Source organism: Schistocerca piceifrons, chromosome 4 (assembly GCF_021461385.2).
Source record: "Schistocerca piceifrons isolate TAMUIC-IGC-003096 chromosome 4, iqSchPice1.1, whole genome shotgun sequence".
In the NCBI taxonomy this organism is placed as follows: Eukaryota; Metazoa; Arthropoda; class Insecta; order Orthoptera; family Acrididae; genus Schistocerca; species Schistocerca piceifrons.
In genome coordinates, this window is record NC_060141.1 from 545,951,229 (window position 1) to 545,964,643 (window position 13,415).

Here is a 13,415-nt window from a genome sequence, read left to right on the forward strand (position 1 = left end):
TTTTTTCTATATAATATATCTGTTCCTAATGTTTGTCGGTGTTTCTTTGGGACACCCTATGTATCAAATGACAGTGTGTCCGAGAATCGTCATACCTATCGGTTAAAACACTTTACTGTATACTGGATCGTTTTTTCTAGATATTTTTTTTTTTTATTTTTGTATAAAGTACCAGTCCCCAAAGTTTGTCGTTGCTCCTTTAGGACAACCTGTATATCTTAATGACAGACCTGTATATGACAATGTCAGTGTGTCCCAGAAGCCTCCGTACCTCTAGGTCAAAACACTTTACTGTATACTAGATTTCTTACATTTAATAGCTATCGATCTAACGAATCTATAGGTGCACCATCGTGCCTTAAGCAAAGATCACTCCATGTTCTCCTTGACATCCTGAGGAAAATCTCAGAAGGTGTGCTTCGAAGGGCATTCTCAAGACTTTTGTAGAATTCTACATTTGTCTTGTATAACGGTTAACGGCGTAGGATATAATTATTCCCAAAATGAGCTGGCTGCCATAGTGATTTAAGTTACTCGAGGTGACGACTTCAATGGCTCTACAGATGTTGTTGGAGTTATCGAGATAATTGGGATTCCAAACACTGGCAGACAATCGAGATTTAGATTTTTGTGATTTCTCTGAATAATTTTGCCAATGTCGAAATTGTTCCTTTGAGAAAGAAAATCCAATTGCCTCCCGAATTCTTTTGCAAAACGAGCTTGTGTTCCATGGTGTCATCGCTGGCGAGATTTTAAACCGAAAGGTCTGACTACAAGTCAGGAAGGAGTTCGTAAACATGATGTTAGGATAATAGTGTACACGGATGTACCAGAGATAAGAGATGCTCCACGAACGTAAATGTGAACCTTTGAAAGAAAAATGAATTGCTCGTGAAATATTGTTCGGAAAATTTAGAGAGTTAGTTCAAATGGTTCAAATGGCTCTGAGCACTATGGGACTCAACTGCTGAGGTCATAAGTCCCCTAGAACTTAGAACTACTTAAACCTAACTAACCTAAAGACAACACACACATCCATGCCCGAGGCAGGATTCGAACCTGCGACCGTAGCGGTCGCGCGGTTCCAGACTGAAGCGCCAGAACCGCTCGGCCACCAGCGGCTGGCTTAGAGAGTTAGTATTCGAGGAAGGTTGTGTGACAGTTCCCCTGACTCCATTGTACGAGTATGTCTCAGCTGGCGATCGTGAGAATTCGCTAAGACTGGTCAAGGGCTGGAAGTAGATAATTTGATAAAAGACACTTCCACCTTGCTCTGTAAAAACGCTTGTTAACTTCATATACAGGTGACTTTGAAGTCGGTAAACCAAGAGGATATGATTGGCTTCAATTGTATAAACTTTGGGTAGTTTAAGCTAGGTGTTACCATAAGCCGTCGAAACTGCCTGGTGCACTGGAAACTGTTGCTGTATGTCTCTGAGCAGGAACATCATGCAGTTCTATAGTCACAATCAAAGTAGCTTTCAGCGACTACTAGTCAAATCGGAACTATGGAACAGCTTTCGTTCTGATCATATTTATCAATAAAAGCAAGTTTCGTGAGCTCATTACTGATGGCATTCCGGCGTGAGAGATTCTCAGTTATTAGAGGTGAAGGAGATTAGTGTTTAACATCCCGTAGACATCGAGGTCATTGTAGACCGAGCAAAAGCTTGAATTAGGGAAGGATGGATTAGGAAAGCGGCCAGGCCCTTTCGAAAGAACCATTCCGGAATTTGCCTTAAGCGATTTAGGGAAATACGAGAAAGCTAAGTCTGGACGGCTGGACGTAGGTTTGAGGCATCGACCTCTTGATTGCGAGTCCAGAGTGCTAACCATTGCTTCACTTCACTCTGTCTCAATGATTAAGTATGAGCTGAGTAGTAAACTCTAGATAAAGGCGCAGTGACGAATAGTAGGAAGAAGTTATTTACCAAACAAGCGTCACTCCATTGAATAACAAGAGGCGGCATTGTTGGTATGTTGTATCGCTATCGCTCAAACTGCACAAGAATCTGGCGTCTTGGATATAGTTGTGACGATAAGGATAAGAAATATCAAGGGACGGCGAAGAAAATATTCGTACTGACCAAAAAGTTAGCGAATCTAAAGTGGCTACTACGGACCAAGTTTGAGTTACAGGAGTGGAAAGAAGTCTCAATTTACGGGGAATGCGATTACCGGCGGCTGACGCTTTCACGTTGCTGGTTTCTAAAACGTCTGCAAGAATTAGCCATTACACTTCGTAGCCAGAAGCACACATAGCGTTTTATTTCCAACACCTCTTATCCGACAAAGTCATGTCTACGAAGCTGCAATTGCCGTGCTGTGCAGAGGTACGATGCAATGATGCTTTCACGTCTGAAGGAACGTTGCTTCCTATTTCTTCACAAAACGAGCACTGAAACGCATCGGCCTATACCGGGATTGCTACTTACAATAAAATGTCCCGTCTGTACGGGAATAACACTAAATGGATGTACGAGTGCAGGTATGACACATGGAAGGCGACATGGGGAAGTTTGAGTCTGGTCGTGAACCGTCCTCGGATAGCCAAAGTGGGTTGGGCGACGGGTCGCAAATAGGGGAAATCTGGGTTAGAGTCCCGGTCTAGCAGAAATTTTCACTGTTGTCATTCCGTTATACAGCTAGAGGTGATCCATATTCGCAACTGTGAGTACATTTCATAAATATCGTAAATTTGACTGAGAGTCTTTGTAGAGTTGTGCGATCATTATAAACAAGTGCCATCATTATAACAAAAAAACTATAAGATACTTTAAAAAATCTGGATGATCATAGAAAAACAAGTACTAAGTATTTTAAGTCCCTTTTATTTTATTCCTTAGCAAGGGCTTTGCCGCAGTGGATACACCGGTTCCCGTGAGTTCACGGAAGTTAAGCGCTCTTGGGCGTGGTCGGCACTTGGATGGGTGACCATCCAGCCGCCATGCGCTGTTGCCATTTTTCTGGGTGCACTCAGCCTCGTGATTCCAATTGGGGAGCTACTCGACCGAATAGTAGCGGCTTCGGTCAAGAATACCATCATAACGACCGGGAGAGCGGTGTGCTGACCCTGCGCCCCTCCTATCCGCATCCTCCTCGGAGGATGACACGGCGGTCGGATGGTCCTGGTAGGCCATTCGTGGCCTGACGACGGAGTGTGTATTATTTTATTCCTTATTACGCGTTTCGGGCTCTGCCAATCTTCAGACGACTATTTTAAATACGTGTTAAATATAACTTTGGCAAGTATGTCAAAAACCATCATGAAGACCATAGAGTTAAACAAGATAACAGTAGTAAGTAGATGCGATGATCTGACACGTTGTGCAATGTACGCTCAGTTGCGTATTTTTATTCTTACACAAGCAGGCGTGCCTCGATGTCCAGACTTGTGTTATTTACTCAGATTTTCAGCTGGCTTCTCATAATTGTTCATTTTGCAGAGTAATAATTTTTAACCTCTTGTTTCGCCCAGCAGAAGAAAATATTATTTTATAAATGTGTTTGGACAACGAGGTACGCAACTGTTCGTACTGCGCACATCACGTCAGGTTATAGTATCTAGTAACTGCTGCTATTATGTTTAACTTTATGGTTTTCTTGGCCGTTTTTTACGTACTTGTCAAAGTTATATTTTTATTAAAACTAAATCATGACCCCAGCATGCAACATCTTCAAAGTCGCATGATGTTTACTACATTCTTGGATACGCAAATGATTAGAGTTTCAGTGCAACCAGAGTAAGTACATAGGTGTAAGGCATCAGTATTATGTATGGTGCGGTTCTTACTCAGAAATCACATTCGATTGTTTTCTGTTGTGAGGTCGCGTTATGCCTCTTGAAAACGCTGAAACTCCTACAAGTACGTATCGGAATTCCAAAGCTGTAGGGTAGTGGCTTATCAACACTGTGATTCGCTGTTCGCATCAGTATGGATTCCAAGACTGTCATGTTGTTGTGATGGGTACGTCCAAACACTATAACTCCTTCTTCTTATTTTATCATGTCTCCACGTCGACCGATGTTACTGCGCTGATTCCGTACGGCGAACTGGTATAGACACACACACCTCCCTACCATAACTTGGGGCCGTTGTTTAGGCTCACCTGAACGGCTGGTACCAGTTACACTGTACCTCAGATCTTCAAAGCACCTAAATGCTCTTTTAGAGCGGGTGACTCATCTGTTTCCGATGATGAAATTCTTTTGGTGTTGGTAGCGTGTGCTTAAACGGAATGGGATTAGTCGCAGGTTACAAATTTTGAGCTGTCCGATGTAGTGAGCGTGCGTAGTTCAGTCGATAGCTATTGCACACGAAAGACTTGTGTCGCATTTTATCGAAATTGGTCTCTTGTTTAAGTCGCCATGTTCGAATGGAATCTCAGTTCAGCTTCACAAAGAGCACTATTTGGCCGTAGCCTCTTGCGTTTATCGCGGATCTGTCCCTCAGAGCAAAGTCCCAACTGACTAGACAGGTGACTGATGACTCCTATACACAAAAAAAGGTAAAAGCACAGACCGGCAAAATTGTAGACCAATATCTCTATGATCTGTTTTGCTGCAGAATTCTTGAGCATGTTCTGAGTTTGAGAGCAGTAAATTTATTTGAGACTGAGAAGCACCTTTCCACAGTTCAACATGGATTTAGAAAATAATCGCTCGTGCGAAACTCAGCTTCCTCTTTTCTTACGCGATATACCGCGAACCATGGATGAAGGATAACAAGCGGGTTCTATATTCCTATGTTTCCTTAAACCCTTTAATACTGTGCTCACTGCATATAGTTGACGAAGGTCCCAGCACATGGTATAGGTTCTCAGATATGTGAGTGGCCTGATGCGTTTTTATGAAATAGACTGCAGTACGTTGTTCTGGACGGCGAGTGTTCGTCAGAGATAAAGAGTGTCGTCAGGAGTGCCCCAGGGAAGTGCGTTAAGACCGCTTTTCCTCTCTGTACACACAAGCGATCTGACTGATACTGTGTGGAGGAATCTGCAACTGTTTGCTGATGACTCTGGTGGCACTGAGTGTCTACAAGAGGATACAGGATCACTTACACAGAATCCCTATTTGGTGTGATGGATGGCAGCTTGCTCTAAATGTGGAAAAATGCAAGTTAATTCAGTTGAGTAGGAGAGACAATCCTGCAATATTCAGATACGGTATTAGTGGTATGCTGCTTGACACAGTCACGTCGATTAAATATCTGGGCAGAACATAGCAAAACGATATGAGATAGAGTGAGCACGTAAGGACTGTAGTACGGAAGGAATGGACGACTAAGGTTTTTTGGGAGAATTCTAGGAAAGTGTAGCTGATCTATAAAGGAGACCGCACGTAAAAAAACTAGTGCAACCCATTCGTGAATGCTGCTCGAGTGTTTGGAATTCGGATAAGGCCGAATTAAAGGAAGACATCGAATCAGTTCAGAGTCTGCTCCTAGATTTGTTCCCGGTAGGTTTACTCAACACTTGAATATTACAGAGATGGTCCGTGAACTCATGTGGGATTTCCTGGAGGGAATCGGCATTTGTGGCTGTCTGCAGGACTATTCTTCTGTCATCAACCTATATTTTGCTTAAGGACTGTGAGAACAAGGTAAGAAAAGTTAGGGCTCGCACAGAGGCGCACAGATATTCGTTTATCCACCGCTTCATTTGCGAGGAAAATGAATAGGTAGTAGTGGTACAAAGTACTATCCGCCATGCTCCGTATTGTGGCTTGCAGAGTATGTATACAGATGTAGATCTTCTTGTGACTCCAATGGATAATGAAATACGGTGTGTTATATCTCGCTGGGAACACCTTTCGATTCATACATACTATAGTATTATATTTCTAGTCGAAAAGTGGGCGACATTTGTATACAGATGTAGAATTTTGTGTGACTCCGTTGGCTAACGATATACTTTGTGTAACATCTCGTCGGAATCGCATTATGTCTTCTTTCATTTCATTTGATAAGATTACATATTTCGCTCAAAAATGGGCGACATTACAGAAAACATCTAAGAAAAAGCCTTCTTACAGGAGCCTGTTTTGGAAATTTTCTCGGTATATACCACTAATGAACACTCGTGAACAATTTAGTATGCACAGCCGGAAGATGCGCTCCTTCTATAATTATTGACGGATATACATTGTTTCCTGGTTACTTGTTTTAAGGCAATACTCGTCATCATTGTCATCAACCATTTTACGTGGTCTGTTGGGTAAAAGTCTCCACTAGACTTCTCTCCTCAACACAGTCTTCACTCATGTGCGTCCATGTTGTTACAGCATATCTACAATGTCATCTATACATTTAGTCATCGTGTCGGTCTTTTATTAATCTTTGGAATCCAGCAAAGAGCTTCGCTACTTCTTCCATTATCTATTTCCCCGATTGTTGGTCCTGCTCTCTTTCAATTCATTTTTATTTCGGTCATTGCTGTACTTTGCAATCCAGTACGATTACCGATTAATTTGTTTTTCGATCTTTCCTGGTAATTACCAAAATTCCCGTTTCCATTGATCCATGGTTTTCGAATGGTTTCCGTATTAAAAGACCATAGCTCGCTGCCAAAAATAAAATCTGGTTGCAGAAGAGTTACTCTACTGAGAATGCCATTTACATGTTCATTCGCCATATTTTATAAGCAATAAATAATAAGACGGCGCAGGTCGGTATTTTTTGCGACCAATCTAACGTATTTGTCTGTGTGAATCACACTATTCTCCTAGATAAACTGAAGTTTTATACGGTTAATAGTATAGTCAATAAAAAGAAAATGTCATAACTAACAAAAATAATGCAGAAAGTTGTACTTCGTAATTAAACCAATATAGTCCGGGGACGCAATTCTGATTGGGAAGCAATCACCTATGAGGTTCCCCAAGACTAAATCTTAGGTCCACTATTATTCCTCATATGTGTAAACGAACTTCCATCCAGCATACAACAAGCAGAATTAGTTATTTTTGCAGGTGATACTAACACTGTAATCAATCGAGGAATGCCTACAGAAACATAAGAAATGGTAAACAACGCTCTTAAAAGTATCACTGAGTGATTTTCTGCGGGTGGTCTCACTCTTAATTTTAAAAAGACACAGCATATTCATTTTTGCACATCTAGGGGAATTACACCAACGATAAGTGTGATAAAATATGATAAGGAAATAAGAAATAGGATGGAAACTTCAAAATTCATATGTGAGAATTTAAACTGGAAATGGCACGTTTTAGAACTCTAAAACAACTTAGTTCAGCCACATTTACACTTAGAATCATTGCAAAACTTGGGGAGAGAAAATCAGTATGTTGGTATATACTGCATATTTTAATTCAATAAAGTCATATGAAATAATGTTCTGGGGTAACTCATCTTTAAGAAAGGAAGTATTTGTCGCTCAAAAACGTTCTGTAAGAGTAATATATGGTGCTCACCCGCGATCATCTTGTAGACATCTACTTAAGTAGTTGGGCCTTCTGACTACAGCTTCATCGTATATTCATTCCTTCATGAATTTGGTTGTAAATAATCCACTACGACGGTACAGTTCAAAAGGAACAATGATATATGTAATTACAGTACCAGAAGGAAAACTAACATTCATTACTCCACATTAAGATTGTCTTTAACACAAGAAGGGGTTCGAAATGCCGAAAGAAAAATTTTGATCATTTACCAGCGATATAGAAGTGTAAAAGCAGAGTAAAATTTGAAAACAAACTGAGAATGTTTGTCCTTGACAGCTCCTTCTGTTCGGTAGAAAAATTTCTCTTACTGTAGTGTGTAAAAGGTGTTGGGTAGGAAGCAGTAACTTGCATCTGTATATCTTCTTTCGTTTTTGTACGGAACTTCAGAAATGTTCAGCATGCATCCATATCTACAGATTAATTTGCAATGCGAATGTGAAATGACTCGTCTCACATGATTACGATTTTCGTGGACTAAGATCCATGGAACATGAAACTAATTAATTGACTTACAAGCTTTTCAGACTTTTTCTGACCAGCCTGTATACACTACGAGGACTGATAACAACGCCAAACACAAACAAATCTAATGCGCCCTGTTAGTCATTCTACCTGCCACAAGGAACTGCAACTCTAATCGTTTCACACCCGTCAATGGTGTGTACATGTACGAGGTCACATTGACGTCTGACCATGTCTTCTGGATGCTTCGCTTTCTTTGTCAGGGAGTGAATACATATAAAGGTTTATTATTTTATTCAGGACTGTAATTTTTAGCAAATTTGGCATATATTTTTCAGAATAAAATTCACTCATCAGTTTCAAATATATTTTATTACGCTTTACCAGTTTCATAGGTGACCATCCAGTCTGCCGAGCGCTATTGGCAAGCGAGGTGCACTCAGCCCTTGTGAGGCAAACTGAGAAGCTACTTGACTGAGAAGTAGCGGCTCCGATCTCGGAAACTGACATACGGCCGGGAGAGCGTTGTGCTGGCCACATGCCCCACCCAGTGACGCCTGTGGTCTGAGGATGACACGGCGGTCGGTCGGTACCATAGGGTCTTCATGACCTGTTCGTGAGGAGTTTAGCTTAGTTTTACCAGTTTCGACTTACTGATTCTTTATCTCCAGAGATTTAGTATTGGTTTAGCACATGTTATTCAGTTGCTGTTGCTAAATGTTTTGAATATCAATTTTCTTCTACTCTTTGCGATATTACAGCACCCTTACTTTAATTTTGTATTCCTTTCTAAAAATATGTACCGAATTTGAAAATGACAATGTCTTAAAATGTTACTACTTCTATAATTTTGTTTGTTACTGAGCAGGAACTGCACTCTTAAGAATCCCTTGCTGTTAGTTGACGTTTTTGGATTCAGCTGTTGGTTGCTAGACGGATATTATCATAAAATATGAGTGGAGAATTCCGGGCAGCCCGAATACTTGGTTCGGGCCTCGACGACCACTGTGCTAGGCCGAGCTTCGAAAATATATTGTCCCACTTATATACGATGATTACTGACCTTTTCTTGTTAAAAACTACTGTGCCAATTTACTGGATAGGCAGCAGACCTGGATACTAGACTTTGCTAGTTCGGCGAAATCTCGTTGTCTCACGGCCGGCGATTTCAGTAAAACGAGGCCAGGCGTTGTCAGGAAGCGTCAGCTAACATTCCGTTCATGACAAAAATTTTTGCCATGACTTGATTTTTCAACCATAGACTTTTGTTACAAAGAATTTAAAACAACCTTTATCTATTGATTAAGTTGTTCAAATGTTGTTATTGTGGTGTTCAGCGTATAGACTGGTTTGATGCAGCTCTCCATGCTACTCTGTCCTGTTCAAGCCTCTTCATCTCCGAGTAATTACTGCAACCTAAGTCCTTCTGAATCTGTTTACTGTATTCATCTCTTGGTCTCTATGATTTTTAACCCATACGCTTCCTTCCAGTACTAAATTGGTGATCCCATTATGCCCCAGAATGTGTTCTACCAACCGATCCCTTTTTCTAGTCAGGTTTTATCACAAATTTCTCTTCTCCCCAATTCTATTTAGTACCTCCTCATTAGTTGCGTCATCTACCCATCTCATCTTCAGCATTTTTCTGTAGCAGAACATATCAAAGGCTTCTACTCTTTTCTTGTTTAGACTGTTCATTGTCCATGTTTCACTTCTACACATGGCTACACTCCGTACAAATACTTTCAGCAATGACTTCCTGACAATTAAGCCTATACTCGATGTTAACAAATTTCTCTTCTTCAGAAACGCTTTTCCTGCCATTGCCATCCTACACTTTATATCTTCTTTACTTCGACCATCATCAATTACTTTGCATCCAAAATAACAAAACCCATCCACTACTTTAAGTATCTCATTTCCTAATCTAATTCCTCAACATCACCTAATTTAATACGACTACATTACATTATCCTCGTTTTGCTTTTGTTGATGTTCACGCTATATCCTACTTTCAAGACACTGGCCATTACGCTCAACTGCTCTTCTAAGTACTTTCCTGTCTCTGAAAGAATTACAATGTCATCAACAAACCTCAAAGTTTTTATTTCTTCTCTCTGGACTTTAACTCCTACTCCTAATGTTTCATTTGTTTTCTTTACTGCTTGCTCAGTATACAGATGGAATAACATCGGGTATAGGCTATAGCCCTGTCTCAGTCCCCCCTCCACCACTGCTTCCCTTTTGTGCCAATCTACTCTTATAACTGCCATCTGGTTTCTGTTCAAGTTGTAAACAGCCTTTCGCTCCCAGTGTTTTACCGCTGTCACCTTTAAAATTTGAAAGACAGTATTCCAGTCAACATTGTCAAAACTTTCTCTAAGTCTATGTTACAAACGTATGTTTGCCTTTCATTAACCTGTCTTCCATGAGACATCGTAGGGTCAATATTGTCTCGCATATACCTACCTTTCTTCGGAACCCAAACTGATCTTCCCCGTCGTCGGCTCCTACCATTTTTTCCATTCTTCCGTAAGGGATTCGTGTTAGTATTTTGCAGCCATGACCTATTAAACTGATAGGACGGTAGTTTACACACCTGTCAGCACCTGCTTTCTTTGAAATTTGAATTATTGTATTTTTCTTGAAGTGTGATGGAATTTCACCTGTCTCATACGTCTTGCTCACCAGATGGAAGAGTTTTGTCATGGCTTGCTCTCCCAAGGCTATCAGTAGCTCTAACGGAATGTTGTCTACTTGCAAGACCTTGTTTCGACGTAAGTCTTTCAGTGCTGAGTCAAATTCTTCACGCAGTATCACATCGCCCTTCGCATTTTCATCTACGTCCTCTTCCATTTCCATAATATTGCCCTCAAATACATCTCCCTTGTACAGATTCTCTATGTACTCCTTCCACCTTTTTGTTTTGCCTTCTTTGCGTAGTACTGGTTTTCCATCTGAGCTCTTGATATTCATACAGGTGGTTTTCTTTCTTCCAAAGGTCTCTTTAATTTTCCTGTAAGCAGCATCTATCTTAAGCCTAGTGATACTTGCTTCTACATTCTTACATTCGTCCTCTTTCCATTCCTGTTTAGTCATTTTTCACTTCCTGTCGATCTCATTTTTTAGGCGTTTGTATTCCATTTCCCCTGTTTCAGTTATTGCATTTTTACATTTTCTCCTTTCATCGATTAAATTCAATATCTCTTGTGTCACCCTAGGATTTCTACTAGCCCTCGTCTTTCTACCCACTAGATCCTCTGGTGCCTTCACTATTTCATCTCTCAAAGCTACCTGTTCTTCTTGTACTGCATTCCTTTCCCATATTCTTCTCAATCGTTCCCGAATATACCTTCTGAAAGTCTGTACAACGTCTAGATCTTTCAATTTATCCATATACAATATTCTCAAATTTCTTTCTTTTTGTAGTTTCTTCAGTTTTAATCTGCAGTTGATAACGAATACATTGTGGCCAGAGCCCACCTCTGCCCCTGCAAATGTCTTACAATTTTAAACCTAATTTCTGAACCTCTGTCTTACCAATCTGAAACCTTCCGGTGTCTCCAGGCCTCTTCCACGTATACAACCTTCTTTCATGATTCTTAAACCAAGTGTTAGCGATGATTAACTTACGCTCTGGACAAAATTCTAGAAGGCGGCTTCCTCTTTCATTCCATATTCACCTACTACTTTTCTTTCTCTTCCTTTTCCTGCTATCGAATTCCAGTCTTCCATGACTATTAAATTTTCGTTTCCATTAACTATCTGAACGATTTCTTTTATCTCTTCATATATTTCTTCACTCTCTTCATCATCTTCTTCACCATGGTTCATGGGGATGGGGGTGGGGGGGAGGCTATTCATGTAAACTGTACATTTACGCCTCCTTTCCGTGAAGTATGTAAACATGTTCTACTGTGGTAGGAGTGGGCTTCGTGTCTATCTTGGTTACAATAATGCGTTCAATATGCTTTTCGTAGCAACTTATTCGCGTTTCTATTTTTTGGTTGATTATTGAACCTGCTCTCGCATCACCCATATTTGATCTTGTAACTGTAACCCTATATTCAACTGACCAGGAGTGTTGTTCCTCCTGCCACCGAACTTCACTTTTTCCCACATTATCTAACTTTAACCTGTCCATTTTCCTTTTTAAATTTTCTAACCCACCTGCACAATGAAGGGATCTTACATTCCACGCTCCGATCCGCTGAACGCCAGTTCTTTTTCTCCTGATGACGACATCCCGAGAAGTCCCCGACCGGAGATCCGAATGGGGGAATAATTTACCTCCGGAATATTATACCCAAGAGGACGTCATCATCATTTAACCATGCAGTAAAGCTGCATGTCCTCGGGAAGAATTAATTCTGTAGTTTCCCCTTGCTTTCAGTCGTTACAGTACCACAACGGCAAGGCCGTTTTGGTTGATGTTACAAGGCCAGATCAGTCAATCATCCAGACTGTAGCCCCTGCAGCTATTGAAAAGGCTACTGCCCTCTTCAGTTCCACACGTTTCTCTGGCCTCTCAACAGATACTCCTCCGTTGTGGTTGCAACTACGGTACGGCTATCTGTATCGCTGAGGCACGCAAGCCTCCCCACCAACGGCAAGGTCCATAGTTCATAGGATGGCTGTTCATATAAGCTGTACATATACGCCTCCTTTCCGTGAAGTATGTTCAAGAAATTGACTAGAATCGTCATGCAGAAAAAGCATTCACTTTTTATCAGTGAATCATTGAAACCAACTAGCTCCCTACAGAAGCGTATGTAGCGAAACAGTATGCCAACTTTTGGGCTACTTCAATTCAATCAACGCTTTGATTTGATAACGACGTAGTGATATCCATTTTAACAACATCAAAATCCTTGGCAAGTGTTACATATTTTGCAATATAATGTTGCATTTCTTACCATTTTCGCTTTACCTAAAGCTAACAGCTTTCTCACAACCTCTTTAGTTTTGCTTCTGATATTAATCCGTCTGCAAGACTTCTCAGACAAAACTCGCTTTATGTTGCCAGCCTGACGAAATCCGACCGAGTGTGCACGGAAGGCCCTGTTGTGCCTTGCTCTCAGCCGGGGCAGATTGGTATTGTTCCAGAGAACCCCGCCATCTACTACATTTGCGTGAAGCAGGAAGACGAAATCGTCCCGGAAATGTACAGATGTCCTGGCAGCCAGATCTTTGACACTGCCGTTGCTGCGTAAGTATCCATAGCAGTTTTAACAAAAATGGAACAAATACATTTCACATGAAGTTTGGCGTTAAACACATCTTTTGCATACTGTCGAAGAACCTACAATTTGCAATGTAATTATTCGACCATTTACTTGTAGCTTTCACTACACTGTCAAAATCGCTGTTTTTTACCTTGCTGGTATAAAGGATTTTACAGACGGAGAATAGCCCGTTTTAAGTATAAGAATTTTTTTGATGATACATCCGAGAACTATCTAGGAAAACCAAGCGTTATCTACCACAG

The 13,415-nt window shown here is 40.8% G+C and overlaps 1 protein-coding gene across 1 annotated transcript in view; it reads left to right on the plus strand.

Moving 5' to 3' along the window:
• Nucleotides 1-13,140, plus strand: part of LOC124795990 — a 91,550-nt gene extending 78,410 nt beyond the window's left edge. Inside the window, exon 4 of the mRNA XM_047260071.1 lies at nt 12,891-13,140. Within this exon, the coding sequence (XP_047116027.1) occupies nt 12,891-13,140 (250 nt within the window). The remainder of the gene's footprint in view (nt 1-12,890) is intronic.
• Nucleotides 13,141-13,415: the final 275 nt, after the last annotated feature.